The following is a 22,001-nucleotide window of genomic DNA, read 5'->3' as shown; positions in this document are numbered from 1 at the left end:
GGGAAAACACTCAAAAAATAATTCAGCTTTATGTATCAGATATAAGGAAAATGTTCATGTGTCTCTCTTGAATCATGGTAACATTTCAAATCACAGAATGCAAAGTTTTGGTGGGCTCTTAGATGATTTATTACCATACTGTACATGCAAATTGCTTACACATTTCCCAGTAGCAAGGTATAGGCTTTTGGCATGTTCTGACAATCTGAATAAACTTACACAAAGTAACATTGGCCCTCACTTAAGTCAGTTTCTAAAATTAATCTAACATCCACTTTTGCTGCCATCACACATTCTTTCTTCAAGTTTCTGGAAAACACTCCAACTCCCTTGCCAAATGAGCATATTTAATCATTGAACTGGATTTTCCAACCTGAATCCAAGAAGATAGTGAGCTCTTGTGTTGTATACCCCAGTCTTTGGGCAAAGGAGAAAGAGCCAATGACTGTTGTGTCCCATCTATACAAAGTAGGAGCTCTGTGGTCAATTACCACCATTGAAGAATATGGTAGCTCAACCAAAAGCAAATGGGCATGATTTTGATGAATTCTCTACAAACATTTTCTTTATTTACAGTTATGGCCAGGCTAGACTTAATATATGTACCTAAAAACATTGTAATATATCTTTGTATTAAGGAGTCAATAGCACCATTTGACAAGTTTTAAAAATGAAATGTTCACAGCTCCTTTTTTCAGTGCTTTTAAAATAGAAATTGGGAAGGTAGCCCATAATCTTAGCTGTGCACACTAAAACATTTCATACTTTGTCCTCCAAATCCTACAGGCTTTTGCTGTTGGCTAATGCTTTGCAAGCTAAACTAGTGAAGTTGTTTCCTGTATTCACTATTTCATTAACTTAAGCCTCCATGTGCTATGGGGTAGCTTATGGCCCTTTAGCCCAGAAAGCTTTTGACAACCCAGCAGTACAAACTTCACATCTAGGAAAGTTCAGAAAAGACACTCCAGATAATGTCACATAAGGCTGAAAACTCCTTTTAGGACATTTTTTCTTAGTACCTGCTAACTTAGGTTTTCTATATGTTAACTTCTTAGTTTCTTTTTCCTTATTCAGATAATAGTTCATCTTTGACCCTATATAGTCATTCACTAATCACACATTATCAGAGATAAGCAAAGTTGCAAGACAACCAAAAGTATTTATACTGTGATCTGATTCTAATTGTATATGTTTTTTAAAAACAAGTTTCTTGAAGATGAATGTAAAAATACTGCCTGCAGTAAGTAATATAAAAAGGAACCTGTGGAAGGTGGGGGTTGAACTGTCCAGATCAGATAACTTAAAGGGCTAAAATAATGATAACAACCTTGATGTAACCTTGATGTGGGCCTTTGTTAGCAAACTTCAGTAGGTGATTTTCCGGAGTAGCAAGAGTTTTTAGAACTCCAGTTCTGCAAAACTTAGGCAGATAATTGCTTTAATAGTTTCCTCTGCTTTATCAATGGAGACCTGGCCAATGCAGTTTATGCTTTCAGTGACTGAGTCTTTGCTTTAATCAATGACTTGTAAAAATGTCTTTGATATTTTGGATGATTTTCATTCTGCTGAGGGGCATACCAGATGAGCCAAGCATATATGGCAGATGTTCTGAAGAAAGGCTATACTTGTTTCTGACCAAAAACAAGAAAGGAGCAGGGAATCTAATTCAACTTTGCACCAAATCTGAGGCTTTACTGCAAATTTAGCAACACTGCCCTCTGGATTTTAGTCTTTCCTACATAGTGTTATTTCTTCACCACTTTGTCTTGCCTTTCCCCTCTCTGCCTATGCTCTCAGGTCGATCTTCAGTCAGACATGCCCCCTTTTCTCCTGTCTGCAAAGATTCTTCTAGTCCTTCAAATCAGCCCATGTGCCCATGAAGCTTTCCTTGATCATTTGTAGCAAAAGAGAGCTTTTCCCTGTTTCCTAGAAGGCTACAACCTGTCCAGATTTAGCACAGGCTTGCCTTTTCTTTCCAACTGAAAGCTCACTTCTGGAGGGTGGCACTGGGTTTAATTCATTTTTTTCTTCTCCACTGCATATAATAGTTTCTCAGTGAAAGTTTACTGGGGAAATGGGTACCTAGGATAGGCTATTTCTGAAAATCTTCAACATTAGCCAATCATGTCCTTAAAACATGCTTCCATGTTGGCCTACTGTTCCCCTAAAATGTGCTGTTTGGTTTTGAGGACAAAAACCAGCTCTTTGATCTACTCATTTGCAAGATATTTAACTCCATCAACAACAATCTTCAAACTCTGAGCAATTCAGAAAGTAGGAAGGTAAAAATGTAGAGTTCTTTATTTACATTTTGTCATCTTCATCCTCTTCCATTCCAGTCCCATTCTAAATTGGAATAGCCAAATAGCCAAACAAATATTTCTCTTTCCTATACATACATCAACCATGGCCAACTGGTGGACGATTCATATCTTTTGTTCCTGTGTTCTATACTATTGATTCCTGCAGTCGCTTAAATAAAAGAGTGTATTATTTAGAATCATAATATTTATAATTTTAGGTATTCTTAATAATAGGCTGATAATGAGTTTTTTACTTCAATATGTAACTTAAATATCCTTTAGACTACAGATGTTGAAAGCCAAACTGAAACACAAGAGTCACGAATGCCTAAATGTCTCTCAATATCTAGGTTACCTGCTTCCCTTAAGGCAGATATTTTGGAATGAATAATTTCTCTGTGACAGAAATAGATGAAGAAAAGGGCCCTTCTTGAATTTCTAAATATGTAAGAAAAGTAAAGGAAGCATTTACTCAAGACCTTCTCTTCAAAGAAATGAAATATAGAACACTCAGAAAAGCATGGGGATTTAAATGTTGCTTTCTTACATAAAAGATTTGGTCATTTGCCTATTCCCTTGTCTGTTGATGAACAATTCTTTATCAGAGAAAATCACATAATAGAGCATATTTTCTAAAATTATTAATGGAGGTTCAATTGATATAAATTGTTTTAAAATACTCTAAGAGATTCAGAATCAAAGAACTCTCATTTCTTAGCTCATTAAGTAACAGCTTCAGATTGGCTTAAATGTGCAAATGCTAGCATAAGGTACAGATGATTATGTATTAAGGTATTTATACGATTTTTTAAATATAAGGATCAAGTTTCTAAAGCATGCTCAAAGTACCAGAAATCTTAACTTCCACTCTCAGCGAACTCCATTCATTTAAATTTCTTTTTTGGGGAATGATGAAATTTTGAATTTTCAATTTGGTAGAGAAATTTTACTGTCTTGTGTCCAGCAGTTGTTGTGAGACTGTCTACAACATCAAACAAAACTCACCTAAGTTCTGATGAAGCAAATGAGAATCAGAACCTTAATCTCAGGGGGATGGGGAACTACAGTACAGAAAACTGCATTCCTAGAGGCCATCAAAAAACATGGGGTGCTGCTGTGAAAAACCAGGGCCATCGAATTTTTTTTTTTAATTTTTTTCCTGTAAAGGACCAAATAGCCAAACAAACATTTTAGGCTTTGTGGGTTGTACGGTCATTTTTAAAAATACTCAACTTTCCCCTGGTTGTATGAAAATAGCCACAAACAATAGTTTGGATATGTTCCAATGAAAACAGCCTTTGAAAGATTTGCTCTGTAAACCACAGTGACTCCTGAAAACTCTTCTTTGGAGATTTCAATTTAATTCCTGGAAAAATTATGTGGAAATTGATTCTGTAAAATGTATGTAAGTTTTTATATGTATATCTCAAATATGTAAGTCGTATTTCCATTAATAAAAGAGCTAAAAGAATGATTGGCATTCAGACAACAGAATATAAACACCAGCCCCTGACTCTTATTAACAATCCCTTTTGCTTATATTCTTAGTTCCTGATCATAAGGAATTACTTAAATCAGAAGCCAGCTGTTCCCACTAACTGAATACATAAGTCATTTTAAAAAATTGAGGGAAAAAGCAACATCTGTTGGACATAGAATGAAAAACTATTAAGTCATTTTGACCTAACTATTAATGAATGGACATAATAGAACATTTTTTTTGGCTTACAGATAATTATGAAAATAATACTGAGACTAATGGTGCCATGAAAAGAAAAAAATAATAAATATGCTATTTATAGTTGATGCCATGGTATATGAACTGTATTGTGGGTGTGTAAAATAGATTAGGATAAATGGAGGCCATTATGAGATGATAGTTTTCAAGTATGACTATACTTATATTTTGCAAAACAGATGAACTATTATCCATGTATCAAGAAAAAAAGAAAGGGCAAACCTAGTAAATTTTTATCATTTGAAACTGATTGTTAGAATTAGGGGAGAGCTTAAGAAAAACAATAGCTTTCAAAAAAAGTCTAAGGTAAAGTCCAGGGTATTTGAGTAGCTTGTAATAATCTTTAGAATGGAAAGTAAGGATTATTCAGTCTGACCAAAGATTAAATATCTGTCATTATTAACACAATGAATCATAGCAAAGATCAGATGGGACACAAATATTCCATATCTATGGATTTTCCAGGTCAATCTTAAAATGCACTGAAAACAACTATTTAGAAGGACAAGGTGATTTTTAAGTCTTAATCTTGTTGAGAGTTTCAAACTAAATTCTGGGTTAATAAGGATCTTTGTTTTTCGAGCTAGTCTGGATGTTCCCGCCAGGGCTTTAGAGGATCTCACAACGCTATACAATGGGTGGCCACAGGGATGAAGTAAAACATTGATTTGGGATTAATGGTAGCAAACCAAGACAAGGAAAGAGTCAACAACTGGTGGAATCTTGCACCATTATTGATCAATGGAAATATACTAATATTGAAACAAACCACTTTCAAGGTTTCAGTCAGAATGTGGGAATTGGCTTTCTCTCACTTGGCTAATTTCAGCTCAACCAGGTGGCTGCTTTGATTGTATTGTATTTCTCTGGAGTAGCATCTGATTCTTGCAAGCTTCTTAGGTAGTCTGATTTTCTGGCAAGGCTTCTATCTTGCTCTAAGGGTACCTCTGGGCCAGATGATAGGGAACAGAATCAGGAAGAAAGCTAAAATTGTGCAAAGATCAACTAGAATATCACAGAGCATTTATGAAAATCTTTTTTAACCAGATATAAATTAATCATATTTGTTTTTGCTCCCAAAGTTAAGTATGAAAATGATTGGAGTGACATATGAGCTCATATGATATTCACAAAAATATAATAACAACAAAATCTTGCCCTTAAAAATTTTAAAGTGCAGGAAGAGGATATGTTGAACTTGGTTATTATTGGGTTGTCCCTCCTCTCTTTTCTGTTTGTCAAGGTACTGGAAACTCACCCTGAATGTTTCAAGGGAATAAAAGGACTTAGAAATTTGTATAGAAAATTATTGGGTACATTTCTATTTATCAAATTGTTATGAATATTATAATACCAATGTTGAAATTACATGTCTATGTTTTTTTTCAAAAACATTGCATATACACACAGAGTCTAAACATTAAGCAGTGTTCAACCAATAAATGCTCAAATTTAGCAATGACCCTGAACAGGAGCATTTCACTGCTGATCATTAAGGAAATTGGAATATGACTTAATAGGCAGTAATTACAAGGATATTACAAGTCCTATTACATAAGTAAATGCCTACAGACTTTGCATCCTCCCTAGTAGACCTAGATAACCAGACAGTATACTCTGCAGTGACAAATAAATTACATAATGGCATTGTAATTATGCAATTGGTCTCCATTCTGTATATTTTGTCAATTATATATCAGGTCCACCTTCATCAAGAAAATCCTACTGTTAACTCACTTTGTTGACCTCTTTTTAAATTTTTTTTTTTAATTGACTTTGCAAGAACAACCCTAAAACAGAATAAATGGTTTACTAATTTTATCCTTTGCCTTTTCTGGCATTTACTTTTCTTTTTCCAATTTGAAATGCAACCAGCTGCTTCTGTGCAATAAAAACTAGATTATGAAACAAAACAGCCCTCTTTAAATTTTCAGCCTGTAGGCAACCCACGATCAGTCGCCTTGTATGTGAAACTGGAAATAGGCATTGCTAAACATTCTAAATTACAAAATATGTTTAAAATACTATGTAATTGAGGTCACAGTAAAAGGCAAACTTCATGTCTTTTAAAGTCTGCCACTAAAAATGACTATAGAAACTTGATGATTATTCTAAAATCAGTATTTAAAAAATTTCTGAGTCTATTTTTAAAATCCATGTGTAATGGCAGTGTTGATTAAACCCTTCTAACGACGTGTAAAAAATGAGAGCCAATAGTCATTTCAGGGTAACTGATGTGATATCACCATTCTCATACAGTCTTCATCATGCTAATTTATAAGTTTCAGTAGATTTCTAGAAAGATATATTGCCTGTGACACAAGAATGGTATACTGGTTCAGAATTGCAAATTGGATTCTGTGTGTAGTCCTTTCTCAATGGGGACACATAGTGGACCCACAGCAGACACTGGTAAGCAGGAATACTGTTGGCTTTCTGGCAGTACTCAAGAGGCTCTAGTCTGTAGTTAGCATTACAGGGCCCAGAGAAAAATCAAGAGGAACTGTGGCAAAGAGATTACTCGGCAATGCTCAGGAAAGTGCTGTTCTTTGAAGTTGTGCTAGGAAACATTTCATCAAGCCATATGAATGGGTGGGAATAGCCAATAGCTTTTTGCTTGTTGCAGTCTACAATATTTCTGAAATATTTTCTCCTTGGCCTCTCTTCAATTTATGAATGTGGGAAACTGAGGCAGCTCAGACATAAGCATAAAAGTTCAAGTGTCCCTTTGCTTAAAATAAAAAAAGTACTCTAGACCAGTGCCATAGGCAATAGCCATGAGCTACATGTGGGTTTTGACTGCTTGATATACTAAAGATATGATATATACTCCTGATTTCAAAAACTTAGTATAAAAATAAGAAATCCAAAATGTTTCATTATTTTTTGATTATATATTGATGTAGCAAATTTGATATATTAGGTTAAAAGATACTATAATTTCATCTTTTAATTTTTTTAAATGTAACTAATAGGAAATTTAAAATTACATATGTGACTTGTATTACAAGACAGCTCTTGTTCTATATAGTAAATGCTACAACCATCTTATTCTAATTTCTAGTCCATGTGTCCCTGGGACAAATGTTTCCTTAATATTTTGAAAGAAATTACTGGGTTTTTTAAATGGGTTTTTTAGATTTTTTAAATGGGGGATGTAGTTCAGTATTGACTCTTATGGTAAAATAATGTAGTTTACACTATGCATCTGAACTTCTCAAAATAGAAACCAATAATGCAATGTGATAATTGTCAGTTCTAAAATGCAAAATATTGTTATTAGTTTTGCTATCTTGCTTTGAGACTACATTGTCAGAAGTAACCTTATGAATTTTTTCCAAATTAAGTCTCTATTTGCCTACTGTTATTTAGCTAAATCATCCTTGCAATAGACAATGTATCCCATTTCAACAAGCAATGTTCTTTCAAAAGTGATAACATGATGATGCTAGCTTAGATTTTATTTCTATGAAATCTGAATTACTTTACTGAAATGAACATTTCTGTGAAAGATTGACTTGTTTCCCACTGAAACGACTTCATTAGTCACTATATGGGCATTATCAGGACTTAACATATGGATTAAAAATCTAAAATCTCCATCGAAATTTTAGAAGATGCAGTTTACAGATTTAAAAAGAGGGAATTACCTTCATGTTCTTGAGTACTCACCAAGGAAGGTCATGTACAATCATTTAAATGGTTAAAAATGGTTAAATTCACTCTGAAACTGTGTGGCTGTGGCAATGGTAATGCTGTTTCTATAATCCACAGGGACAACTGATCCAGTCAGCCCCAGTGTTGGAATGATATAACCTGCCCTTGGAATGCCAGATGGGAGGGATGATATGGTCTGATCTTCCAACTAATTGCTGTTCTCTAATAGAACCCCATTTCCCTCTCCTATTTCCTCTTTTGACAAATGGAATACTACACACACACACACACACACACACACACACACACACACACACATACACACACACTCACGGGGGGAAAATTTTACCAGGAAATTACTCTTCTTAAATGGGAATCTTAATGGTTAATGAAGAAGACATTCTTGCAAGTTAAAAAGTGAGCCCTTTATAATAGCCAAAATTTTAATTCTAAGAGGGAATAAAAGAGGGAAGAAGAGGACAAGTACTATTAATAAAAATAAAACAAAAAAATGATCATCTGAACTCAGATTATGTGCTTCTTCAGAGTCTTTTCCTCTATGGCTGTGACCTATCAGATCCCTAAACTATGGAATACCAGAAGCCCTACCTTATTTCCTTTCTCTGAGAATAGGAGATTTGTGCTTGGAATGCAAAATGTACACTGAGGTCCAATAACCTCCAGTAGCCACAGAGACTTTGTTTTCCAATGTAATGGTTTTGAGGAGGAGCCAAAAGAAATTAAGATCTCTATTTTATGAGAATTTTTATATGCTGGTCATTTTTATTGTTTTCATTTTGGACTTTGAAAATTATTCTTTTTAAAATTATTAAAACCCACCACAAATGTATTACATTATGCAAGATTTTGGTAAAATATTAATTTCAACTCAAAGTAGAAATAAATTCGAGGTACTTGGACTCAGTGTAATTTCTTTAAGGGAAAAATGGTTCTGCTATTAAAGCCAGAGAAAAATACACTGGAGATACAAATTATAATAAAATATTAGATTCTAGCTTCTCAAGAGTATGATCTGAAATCATTGTTTTCTTCATTTTTATTCACTTTTTAAGGCAAATAAAAATTTGTGCACTAAATTTCTTGACATGAAAAACTTTTTCGCTACATTCCAAAATGTGAGCACTTTCATTCCAAGTGTGAGAAAAAGATATACTATATTTCATAAGTATCCTTAAGCTTATAAAGAATTTATCTAGACATTGTCAATTGGAGGGGAAAGTTTTTATACACAATAATTGTCTTTTTCTAGTAAAGTCAATAATGAATGATCTACTCTATTCAGACATTTTGGCACCAATTTGTGGAATAGTTTTTTTCTAACTATTTGAAACTTTGTAATTATAGATTTATCCATAAAAATGTTCCTATCTATAGGTTTTATAAATTCATGAATTAATTTTATTTGCAAAATGAAAAGGAATTAATTCTGTTACCCCTTTCCTTCCCTGATTTTCTTTATTCTTTATTCTTCCTTAATTTTCTTAATTCCTTAATTTTGTCTACCTGAAGAGCATCTTATTGGACAGTAGGTGAAGGGAAGAATGAAATTCATCATGTGTGTTTAAAATACTTTCTCCAGGATTGTTAAAATGTCAGAATTAATGGCAGAATTAATTATTAATAACATTTTGACTTTTTTGATATGGTGTATATAAGTAAGAGGACATTCTCCACATAAACTTTAGGGGCATATGAATTCATGGCCCTTATAAGTATGCTTCAATTTCTTACCATTGTAAATGGAAATTTTTTGCACTTTCTGTATGACTATCACTTATATATCCATTTCCTTGTAAACAGTTTTGAACACATTAATGATGAAAAATATTGGGTAGGCCATGGAAATATATTTTATAGCATCTCCTAGTATTATCTGAGAAGCAGTTCAAAGGAATTACTGCCTTGTGAAGAAACCTAAAGGATGTAGGATGGCTAGGTTTTCAAAGGAAAATTAATTTGAACGATTTTACTTAAAATGTCTGCCACTGGTTGCTGAAAATGGGTGTTTTTAAGGGTCGTGTTTACTTGCAATTTCAAATTTAACTCATCGGTACTAGGTATCCATTACATGCCATAGAAAACACTATTATTTTCATAAAGCAGTCACATGCATTGAAGTTAGGATTACCAACTTGTATATATGTATTTTTTTTTGCACCTCAAAAACAGAATCACTATTAGTGCATATCATGCTTCCACACCCTTCCTTGCTGAAGGACAAAGCACATAAAATGCCAGAGTTTGACTTCCAGATCTAAAGGAAGTCAACTTAGTACTCTGGCAAGATCACATCTTGTTGTGGAACTCCAAGTCCCACGGCAGGGTTTTCCTGCCCTTCTCTGGGGTCTGCTGCTTCCTCCACAGTCTTCAGTTTCTCTTCCACTGGGCTCTCCTCCATTTCTGGGTCAGCAATCTTTATCTCGTCCTCCAGAGCATCGGGCTCCATCATGGGGACTTCCTCAGCATTTATATCTTCATCTTTCACCTCCTCTAAGGACTGCACCTTCATCAGCTCAGCCTCTTCACCCTCCACGGCCACTTGGGGCCCATCTCCTTGGGTGTTCTCTACTTCTGGCATCGCTTTGATGTTCTCGCTGCTGCTTTGGATTGGAGAAGGTTCTTGGCTAGTCTTCTGGCTCTCCTGGATGTTGCCATGGCTGCTGCTGGCACTTCCCAAGCGTGAAGAAGCCACCACAGCCTTCACGGCTGCCTGGTTGGAGACAAAAAGGCATCAGATGTGTCACCTCCACTTAAAATCCCAAATCAGAGCTAAACCCCTACTTTGTTTTTAGGGAGTATATTTTATAAGTTGGTGTTCAGTCTTTCAAAGTATGTTCTTCTAACACCGTTGGATGAAAACTTGTTTGGAGAATGAACAAAAAAAATCTCTCTAATCTCAAATTAGAGTATTTCATAATCTGGATAACTGATGACTCATATAAAATTTTAGATTGTTTCCCAAAGTATTTGTTTCCTGGAACACTAGGATCCATGTTACATCAACACTCATCCAGGGTATTTCAAATTAATTTGGCCATGGAGCCCTTCAGTTTATTTAATCTATATGAGCCAGTAAAAAAAGGTTGAAGAGAACCCTAAGTTTGGAGATCCCCTTCTATAACTAGTTCTAAATACCATTATGTCATAGAAAAGTATACAGTCTTTGTTTTATAAGTGTTCTATAGGAAATGGACACATTTTGATGAATAATTTCTAATTTCAATCATGTTAATGTTTATCAAGTTTAGTTATTTATATTATGAAGTCTAGTTTCAAAAACTGTTTTCCAGTTTTCACATATTTAGGAAGGAAACAACTTCCTGAATAAACATCAGTTTCTTGAAAAATGCTGTTCCAATTGTTTAGCCTTAATTAGATGAGAAGCAGTAATAGTGTATTTGGTGACCAAATTTCAGTATAAAAAAAACCTTTCCCCTACTATTAATGATGAATTTATGAGAAGAAACTGGAAGTAGCTTAATGTCAGCACTGTTGGGATTTCTAAGCAGGATTTTTCCCCCCTGGTGCCACTGAAAATGGTTACTTAGTCCTAGAAAGAGAAGATAATCTTTTTAAATAATGTTATTGTATTTTTATACATTTATTTATTATTTATCTATTTATCATATGTTGCTGAGGATCAAACCCAGTGCCTCACATGTGCTTAGGCAACCACAGCCCCAATATTTGTTTTTTAAACAAAAGAAAAAATGTCATTTTACCTTAAGTTTGCGTCGAGCATTGAACTCCTGGAGCTTCTTTTGAGCAGTATCCATGTGTACAAAATTGGCTGCTTTACCTGTTACCCACGGGTGCTGGAGAGCTTGAAAGGTAGTCAGCCGTTTTTTAGGATCCAAAACAATTAATTTTCTGACCTGAAATGATAAAGAAACAGATTTAAGGAAACTTTTTTGGTGGCTTGAACATGCCCCTAGCTTGTGAACTTCTAGGTCTTGTTCTATTTTCTGAGCAGTAGCACTAATTATACATTTTTTTTAAAAGGGTATAAGCCCTCAGGGGACACAGTGGGCAGGAACTACTGCAGGTAGCAGTAGATGATATTCCAACCCTACTGAAACCTGTCCCCCAAGAGGCAGACTGCTTTTGAGCAAAGGTCAGAGAAACAGGTCCTGCTTGCCTCTGATTCTTTGAAGGTAAAACCAGCATCTGAATCATTCTAAGCTGTACTTCAGAATCACCTAGAATTCAGAACTTAAAATACATCTCCATGGCAACAGAATCATTCATGCATCATCATTCTTTCCATGGAGATTAAATGGCAAACAAAAGGGGCAATAGTCCAACTATTTTATGATATTCCTGGGATGTGTAGTTCTTTTTCTTTAATCTTGGGAGGGTGCTCCAGCCCAGAGCTAGAGTAAAAGTCATTTTAGAATCAAAAAAGTCACTGGCTTTGGGGTATGATTTGCTTAAAGGGTTAAACTCAACCAAAGGCAACCTGTTCTGAAAGGTCCATTTCTGCTTCTCAGAATGGCAGGCAATAAATGGCCAAGAAGATCAACAAATAAAATAGTTCCAAGCCTTGGACTCAGAAGGAGTGATCTGATATGAGAGATAGTCTATTTGAAGTCAAAAGATGTGTGAAGTTCTGATTATGTCTCTACTTTTGAGACCTAGACATAGACACGAAGTAGGTTTCTACAGACACTTCCCTAGGTCCTTTTCTTACATGATTGGATCTGATTAACACCTTAATTCCCTTGTTTATGCATTATTATATGCATATAATTAAAAAAACTAATAATCTTTAGAATTAAGGTTACTTAGAACTACTGGCTCCAGTTCTCAAGAGAGGGATTAACAAACTCAGATTTAGTACTTGCCTAAGGTTAGACATTTCTAGTTAGTAGAGCTTGTATTTAAACTGAGATCTGTATTATGTCAGCATTCATCTCAAGTGCATCATAATGTCTCCAAGGGAGTCAATCTCTCTGGACTTTGGCCTGGTAAGAAATGAGGGGCTTTGGCTGAAGAAGGGAACCCAGGCCAATAAAATCAAGCAGCAAGTGAAATAAGGAATAAATAATATCTGGTTTGCCTTTCAGTCTTTTCTGTAACATTTATAAAGGACTGCATATTTGGGTTGGGGACACTGGATTTGTCCAGAGACTTCCACATCCTGTGTGGAGTGTATTTAAGAAGGGCACAGGAAGAGGCAGGGAGACCAGAGAGGAGGTTGTGGTCCAGGTCCTTCAGGATGGTGTCTTGGATTGGGATAGTGGTAGCAGAGGTGGATAAAGAGACGTCTGGAGTGTGGTGCAAAATCCTCACATGCCACACACAGCGCTCCTCTTCTCCATCTGCAGGAAAATCCATGGGCCCTAAGTGATCTATTCCATGAAATGAGAAGTAAAAAGAAGAAATGTTGATGGAGGAAAAGTCCTGGAACAGGGGTCTGGAAACTGTAGTCAGTTTTAATAGTGTTCTCCTACTAGCAAGATGTATGATCTTTGGCTGTGCCTTCAATTTTCTTTTTCTTTTGTGTGCTAGGAATTGAACCCAGGGCCTTGTGAATGTGAGGCAAGCCCTCTACCAACTGAGTATATCCCCAGCCCCTGTCCCTTCAATTTTCTGGTCTTTAGCACACTTATCTTTAAAATGAGGGAAAGAGCAGATGACTCCCAAGATCCCTCTCAACCCTCTATGATTCAAAAGTCAGCTTTTGGTTATTCCTGTGTGGGTTTTCCCCTAGATCACTGATGATAAATGTTTTAACCACACATTCGTATCATCTTTTTAGAAGAGGAGGACCCCTCCGAAGAGGGTGTTTCCTGAATGCAAATGAGCTTCTATATTAGCTTATGTGAGAAGCAGTGTAAAAGAAATAAAATACACTATTACTACTTCATGACTCTATGTCAAGGATCCATAAAGGAAGAACTTGTATTACCTTCCAGGATATTTTAGTAAGTTTGGATGAAATTTCAGGAAGTGACATTATTTTATATGAAATCTATCTAATTCTAGGTAATAATAAGCCATGTTAAAACAGAATTTTGTGTAAACTAGGTTTGCATTTACTTAGCACAGTTTTTGTCATAAGCAAGTCTCTTCATTTGTCAGGTGGTAGAAACTCATTAATACAATAACAATTGTAGTTTGTGATAATTTAGCTAATGAGGAGTCAAAACATAGCTACCTTTCATTATCTATAAGAAAAATGCATTAATGCTTCTGCTCTCAAGAGTCAGGTAGAGGTTTTGAAGTCAGAGGGGACAAAAAAGGGACTACAAAAGTAATCTGCATCAGGGTGTATGATATATATGTTGCCTTTGAAAAGACTAGGGGAATTAACTAACCACTAATTATTAATCAGAGCATAATCTTTAAAATGTCCATTAATTCGTTAAATATGAATTTATTCCATTGTGTTTCATTTTGTTTTGATCACACTTACCAAGTCCTTGGCATTTAGAGATACTTCATCCCACCAGGGGGAGATAAAGTAATATTCGCAATTCAGAATTCTCCTGAACATGAACTGATCGCCTCTTTCATCATAGAATGGTTCAAATCCACAAAGTCTAGAGGGGGGGAAAATACAGGAAATAAAGTATCTTTAAAAGACTATATTTCATCAAATTTCTACAGAAATTCAAGCCCTCCTTTTTTCAATAGAAATAATACATAAAAGTAAGTCTACTCAGCACAAGTATATAATTGCCTTGTTACAATTCATGATCAATAATGTGAAAACACAGTCACAACTCAAGGAAGTAAGAATAGTGAGTATGATTTATGAAAAAATATAATTATTATGATGACACAAAAAGAACAATAACAACAGCATACATTATTATAAGCACTATGGTAAAGATTTTCCATCAATTTTTTCTTCATGAGAATTAAGACAGGTTGATTAGAGTTCCCATTTAGTATAAAATGGAAGAGTTAGAATTTTGAGAGTAAAGAGGTTAAAAAATGGAAATAAGAGTTTTATTTATTTTTATTCATCTCTATTCACTGAATTTCTCCATAGAAATATAGGATCAGGCATGGTGGCTTGTGCTGGTAATTACACTGACTTAGGAGCCTGAGGCAGAAGGATCACAAGTTCAAGGTCAGCTTTAGCAACTTAGATCCTGTTTCAAAAGAGAGAGAGAGAGAGAGAGAGAGAGAGAGAGAGAGAGAGAGAGAGAGAGAGAGAAAGGGGCTGGGGATGTAGGTCAATGGTAGAGGACCCTTCCTGGGTTCAACCCCAGTGCTGGAAAAAAAGACTTAAAATTCAGTGACCAGATGCCAACAACAAACAGCCTAAATTTGCCTCATCCTTGTAAGTGAGCCTCTTTCTTTCATACATTTTAAAGATATTCCACCTATATTCATCTTCACTTTCCCACAGGATCAGCATGAAAATGAATAAGAAAAGTGGGACAAAAAGGAACAGAAGAACATTTCTGGCATCCTAAAGAGAGGGTGAGAGGAAAAGCAAGTTGCCAATTCTCCACTTCCTAGAGACAGGTGGGGGTTCTGAAATCACTGGGACAAGAGGGGAACTGTCAAAATGAGCCCATGTGTTGCATATGTTGCTTTTGAAAAGATTGGGGATAAAATAATGATTAAAAGACGTCTTCTCAAATTATTCCTTTCATGCTGGCTAGGTTGGTGCAGAGGATGAAAAATTTAAGTGTATCCTAAAATGATGGGTTTCTATGAAGAAGTATTTTCTTGTGTTCTTTTACTTATGGAATATTTCTTTGGGAGAGTCTTTGTTTCCTCCAAATATCCTAGAGTCAGCCACATTCTCCTCCCCCATGCGGCTTCAGGCTGCTCCTGACCTACCTATGGAAGGAAAGCATAAAGACAGAGGGATGCTTGTCCATCCCTGGAGAAGAGGAAAGTCATCCTTGTCTGGCCCTCCCATCCCTCCACAACACTAGGAAAGTGTTGCTAATCGTGAAGAAATTAGCCAGCTTTCCACACTCAGTTAAGGAAGCTCCTTGCATTTCCCCTTCTGAAACTCTGAGAACAAAAGTGATAAGCTAGAGTGCTTGAGTACTTTTTTTCCATCTCAATTATGTCAACATTAGCAAACACACACACAGTGCACAAACCTTTCAGAACTGGTAATACTTTAATTCCAACAGTGACAGTTGAAGGAGATGCTGGGAGGATATAAGCTTGTAGTGTTTATACAGGGAAGCCCCAGGCCTTTGGGAAGAACCGTAGTGTTAAAACTGAAGGAGAGGGTTTGAACTTCAGATGCTATGTGATTCTGGTATGATTGCTGCAGTAGTCAAAGGCCCAGTCCTGCACTCTAAAGAAAGACCAGAATTCTTGGGAGAAACAAAAGAATGGCCTTTGTTTCTAACTTAACCTCATCTTTAGAAATGGGTCATGGCACAAAAATGGCCTGGTGGGGACAAGCTTTTAAGGAGAGAGTAAAGTGTTAAAAGTAGAAGTCATAGATGAGGGGCAAGGGGAACAGAGGTATTTATATCTATAGTAAGAATGACACTTCTATTCAAAGATAAGCACCAGAATTTATGTACACACAGACAAGTAGATGTAGAACAGATACTTCAACATTTGGGAGATGAAGAAAGGATTTAACTGATGCTCATAATGTAGCTCTGTCATAACATTTACTTTCCCAGGAAGCATCGGCAAAAAGTCATCAGCTCGAATTCTTCCTTTGGTAATTTCTGTACTTTGTTCCCCTTTGATTCTAGGTCACTTGGTGCAATGAGACAGGTGTCTAGAGGGCACAGTTTCAGGCCATCAATAGGCCACTGAGTTTAGGGGAAAATGTGCCCATGAACCTTGCCAGGTGGATTTCATCAATTATTAATGAACTACAGATTAAGCAAGAGGTCCCCAGGTTTACAGGATGACAGAAATTAGTGTGAAACTTTAACTCCATATTAGTTCAAAGCAGCATCTCTGTGTTCATTTTTGGAGCCACTACTTTCACTTTCAATAAAAATTCTTATTAATTAATGACCTACAGAGAATAAATATAAAGACTAGTTTGTATAATTTGGCAATGGACTAGGGAAAAGGAGTTGGGGTCAGGAAAATATTATCTTCCAGGTCATCATAAAATGTTTCTCCAATGATTGCATTTTCTCTTTTATGTTCCTATGTCAGTGACCCATTCCATGGAATTTTCTTCAATCCATGCTTCCATCTTTCAGGGTGCATGTAACTTAATTTCCTCCTTCCATCTCTCAAAGTTCTCTTATACTATAAATGCTTCAAATCTTCCTAGTACATTTTGACACGGATTGTCATAAGGTACATTTACACTTCATTCACACTCTAAGTGTGAAACCAAACCTGAATCCTTATTTGTATGGTTTGGTTTTACACTTAATATGAAATACAAATGTGTATATGAAGTATGATATATTTCCTGCATAATTCAGGGATGATATTCTTTCTCTAGTATGAAAGAAATCTCAAAGTAGAGTCAGGTGCTTATTTTAATGAGCTAAGCATTTCTTGTGGCAAAAGAAAAAAAATATGGCTCACTACCTCTTAAATCAAGCTTTAACACATTTCTAGAAACACAGGAAATTAAATACTGAAAATATCTTTTGCGATTATGTATTAGCAGATTGCTATTTTATGGATTGATTTTTAAACCTTTTTATCTGGGCTATCAACCAATGTACCCACCTGGGTGAATGCAGAGTCTGCTAACTTGCCTGGAAGTTCTGTTTCAATTATGACATTCTGTTCCAATTATTCCTAGCTCACATGACCTACACACTGCACTTTCTAAGATCACTATTAAAAACAAAACAACAACAAATTTCTGCTATGGACTGACATGTTCTCCCCCACTCCAAATTTACAAGTCGATGCTGTAACCTCTAATATGATGGTATTTGGGGACGAGGCCTTTGGTAATTGGGTTTAGGGAAGTCATGAAGGTCATGATGAGGTTAGTGCCCTTATGAGAAAAGACCACAGAGTTTGTGCACTTCTCTCCCACCCCTGCTGTGTGAGGACATGCTGACAAGGGAGTTTTCTGCAAACCAGGAAGAGATCCTCCTCACCAGAACTCAGCCAGGCTGCACCCTGATTTTAGACTTCAAGCCCCGAGATGTGAGAAAATAAATGTCTGTTATTGAAGTCACCCACTCTGTGTTTTATTATGGCTAATAAATTTGGGGCTGGGGTCATAATTCAGTGGTAGAATTCTTGAGGTCCATGGTTGGATCCCCAGCCTAAAAGGAGAGGGAAGACAAATATACTTTCAAACCCTCAAAAATCTCTTTCCAGATTTGACCAATATGGGTTCCAAAAATTAATTATGCATTACCATCTAAATGGTACTTATTGACATCTTGCTTTTCAGTTTTTCTAAGGAAATCTTATTTTCCAGCCAAACCTCTGTTTGGTTTACGACTTCCCTTGTCATTGCCTGCAATTCCATCATCATTTTGATACATTTCCCCAAATTCCTTATTTTTTATTAGGCAGTTGACCTATAATGGAGTTGGAGATACCAGAGGGTGAAATATTTAGCTCATTTGTTTCCTCCCAATGAAAACTGTGTAGGGTTAGTTTGAAAAAGGAAACAAAATTGATAATGAAGATGCATTTAAAATATTCTGATAAAAAAAATGTACCAATTTGGGATTGCTTAAAAAATAGCCATTTGCTCTCTTAAAAGGACTAAAGGCCTAATTGTTTTCAGCAAGATGCAAATAAAATAAAACAAGAGAAAGTGTAGTAGGTGGACTTTGATTTCACATTCTGTATGGTCATCAAATAATGAATTGTTTCCCAAATCTGCTATACATTGCATAGCAAAAATGAGATATAGAAAAGCCCTGGGCAGAGGTTCTGGTCCCAAGAAAATTACAAAAGAAAAAAAAATCATTTTGAGAAAAATTCTATCACCAACTATATTTAGTGTGAACAGAAAATCACAATAATCATCTCGGTTCTTATGAGAACTATAGATACCTAGAAAATGTTACACAAAGGCAAACGGCTTGCATAAAGATTGCTTGTCTACACTTACAAGATGTAGGTAATTATTCCTACAGACCACATGTCCACCTCTGGTCCATAGGCACAGCCTCTAAGAATTTCAGGTGCTGCAGAAAGAATGAAAACTGTGTTAGGTTGGAGCTTACATGCAACATTCACATGATAATAACAAGCAATGGGGAAGAAACAAGTTCATCAACAAAACTTCAGAGCCTTTTCATAATCAGACTTCTCTCCCCACAGTATGAGGCTACAGTGTTTCTTACGTCTACTTTAGTAGGAGATCTTCAGTCTTTCCAGGTGTGGGATACATAAAAAATATTGATTATAAGATTCTTCATTGGAACCTCATGATATAGCTTGAATCAGAGATATATCTCTGCTCCCAAAGACCTCTTACTTTAAAGAGAGCTTTGTACATAGAAAAGGAAGAAATCAAAGTCAAGCACAGTAAAAGGAAATGGAGGCACAAGGATGCCACCTTGGGATCTGCAGGGGCCACCCAGCAAGTGCCTGTCTAAATGTATGGGGGACAGGACCAAGGAAGAGAGCAGAAGGATCAGCAAATTTCTGACTTTGGTACGCTGGAAAAGAAGCTGGGAGGGGTCTGGGTACTTGTCCTTGCATTAAGAATTACAGGTGAGTCCTCAAGGAAAAGCTATCCCCAGTCAGTTTGGGGTCATGGACTGAGAAAGGGGGACTTTGTGCACAATCAGCCTGCTTATATTACCCCTGCCTACTGTTGTGAAAAGGAAGCACTTCCCAGCCACAAAATGGCCCTGGAGTGGAGAATAACAAAGTATTTTATATTTTTATTCCTCCAGAGATGTGAAAATGCAAAGTTAACTGGCTGTGGCAGTTTGCACTGAGGATTGGTGTAGTTAGGGTTTGCATAACTAACAAAGGAAGAGAAAGAGAAGTGAGAAACCTACCATCTATGGAGAGAGAGGGTTCAGGTGTACAATCCAGAATAAGATGTTCTTCTATTTTGAACTAAAGCACTATCTGTGCTTTGTGGGTTCCCTGAAGAAGGAGCAGCTTGAGAAATGCTGAGAGTTCCTTGAGGAAGGTCTTTGGGACCAGGACATCACACTCTCCTCCAGGGTGGAGGCTGGAGAGCGAGTGAACTGGATCCCTTTGCCATGCAGGCTGTAAATGTCATATCCAGTGGGAATATTAATGTGAGCTCTGGAACGAGGCTGTCGTGACGGGTCTCTGGATTTACTGGAAGGATTACTGTGGATTTCCCACTGACATCTTTCAATACTATCCTCTACGGCACCCCTTTCCAATCAGGATTTTCTCTTTTCTGCAGAAATTGTGTTACATAAAATATAGAGATGAAGAGCCTGCACTGTGACACGAGAGTGTGCATACTAGCACACCAAACAGCAATTCAGCAAGATGGGCCCTTAAAGGAATTGTATCTGGATCCAAGTCATTTTTCTTATTTACAATGAACTATATTCCTAGAAAATATTCTTTTCAAGATTTAATTCTAAAAAAATTTAAAAATGCATACTCAATGCCTACTTTGTTCACTGTCAAGTAGCTCTCATTTCCTGGGACAACCTGCACCTCCCAGAAGGTGCTTTTAAGTCTCAGCAGCCCCAACAGTGAACTCCCACTTGCAAATGTTTGTTTATCCCGATGCAAAGGGAACTCAGATTAGGCTGCCACTTCCAGGAGGGCTGCGGCTGCCTGTGTGTGTGTGTCCCTGGGAACTCTTCCAGGCTGGGAGCTGAAAGCATGCATAATTAACATGCATATTTAACATGCATTAGTCCTTCCAGACTCAGGTCATCCCATTAGATTTTTCTCTGGTCTGAAGTGTTATCAAGCCCCACAATCACATTTAATCATAAATATAGAAATACTGGGAAGGATATTTTATTCACATTTTATGAGTCTTGGGTTTTGTACCTTTCAAATCTAAGTGAATTAGACTCACTGAGTTTGAAGTTTACTTTAAGTTTTGACTTGCTACCCACTGTGGTATAAGTTAAGGATTAGTTACTGATCATCCAAGCAAAAAGAGAGGCCAGGCACCAGCATCTGACCCTGCAGAACCTGCTGTACTTCCCACCTGTCCTGCTACTGTGGCTGCTGTGGATGCTGTCCTGTGGGAACGCCTCCTGTCAGCTCTGGAGAAATCAGGCCTCCCATCCCGTGCTGACCAGTGACACACTCCCCCTAGGGTCAGGTGTTTTTTCACCATTTCTCATAGTTCCCAGCCTAAGAGGTCCAAACAGCCTGAACGTTGGAGGACAAAGTGCCTTTGGGATCCACTCTAAGGAGCATCTGAATTTCTCACCTTCCTAATATGAATGCCAACACACTCTCCACAGGCAGTTTATTTCCTTGTAAGGTATTATGCTGTAATGTGAGTAAACCTGTGGTGTGAAAGGCTAAATTTCCCACAACCAGATTAACTGAGACAAAAGAAATATAAAATGGTCTTGCTCTTCATAATAAAGTTCTCTTAAAAAAGGATGTTAAAAAAACCCTAGAATTTAAAATATTTTAGTCAAAATATAAAGTTAGGATGAAGCAAAGTCTAAGCACGAGACATAATGAGATATCATTCTCAATAGCCTTTAAATGTTTTCAAGTACTAGTTAGTTTGACCTTGACTTTCTATAGAATCAGCAGAGTACTCCCATGTAATCTACCTGAACCCTTTCCAAGAGTCAAAAGCTTTTCAAAATAAACTGTGGGCTCTGGCACTCCAGTACTTTAAGTCTCCTGGGTATCCAGTGTCCTCACAAGTGATTCTCTAATGTGATCTCAGAGTGAGAGATAGTTGGTTACTCTCAATTTAGTTCAAGAAAAGATATTCATTAGTCTACATTTTAATTTTATAAACACTTGGTTGTTCTTTGTATCTTTTTTTACACCTCATTAGCAAAACAAACTACACAAAATTGGGGGAGAAGAAATTATTTCAAGGTATAAAACAGTTTGTTAAAATGTATTTTAGAGGTTAGGGGTATAGTTCAGTGGTAGAATGTGCCTAGCACCAAAAACATAAAAATAAAATATTTAAAAAATGTTAAAATACAACCATCTTTTCTGAATAGTCAATAACCATTTAATAATTTTCTGGCTGCTTTCTAAGTGAGTCAAACTGTCTGCTACTTTTTAAAATCACCTTATCATTCATGTTACTGTTCATCAAACAATGAATTCCACAAAGTTCTCAGGATATCTCCTACCCCAATCTCCAGCAGAGTCTAATTTTGGTAAATGATCTCAGAATTCCCATGATTCCAGATAAATCCTTTAAAAAAGTAATTTCAATTGCATATAAAATC

General features: G+C 36.4%; 1 protein-coding gene across 2 annotated transcripts in view; it reads right to left on the bottom strand.

Annotated features, from left to right (window-relative positions):
- Positions 1-105: 105 nt before the first annotated feature.
- Camk4 (calcium/calmodulin dependent protein kinase IV) overlaps positions 106-22,001 on the bottom strand; it is a 235,277-nt gene continuing 213,381 nt past the window's right edge. For both annotated transcript variants that reach the window (XM_021727686.3, XM_005327225.4), the window contains 4 exons: positions 18,719-18,794; positions 14,138-14,264; positions 11,442-11,594; positions 106-10,429 (listed from right to left, as the gene is read on the bottom strand). In XM_021727686.3, coding sequence (XP_021583361.1) covers positions 9,989-10,429; positions 11,442-11,594; positions 14,138-14,264; positions 18,719-18,794 — 797 coding nt within the window. In that variant the 3' untranslated portion in view covers positions 106-9,988. The remainder of the gene's footprint in view (positions 10,430-11,441; positions 11,595-14,137; positions 14,265-18,718; positions 18,795-22,001) is intronic.

Source organism: Ictidomys tridecemlineatus, chromosome 1 (genome assembly GCF_052094955.1).
Source record: "Ictidomys tridecemlineatus isolate mIctTri1 chromosome 1, mIctTri1.hap1, whole genome shotgun sequence".
NCBI classification, from domain to species: Eukaryota; Metazoa; Chordata; class Mammalia; order Rodentia; family Sciuridae; genus Ictidomys; species Ictidomys tridecemlineatus.
Note: the sequence above shows the minus strand (reverse complement) of the source record. Positions and strands in the feature narration are given on the sequence as shown.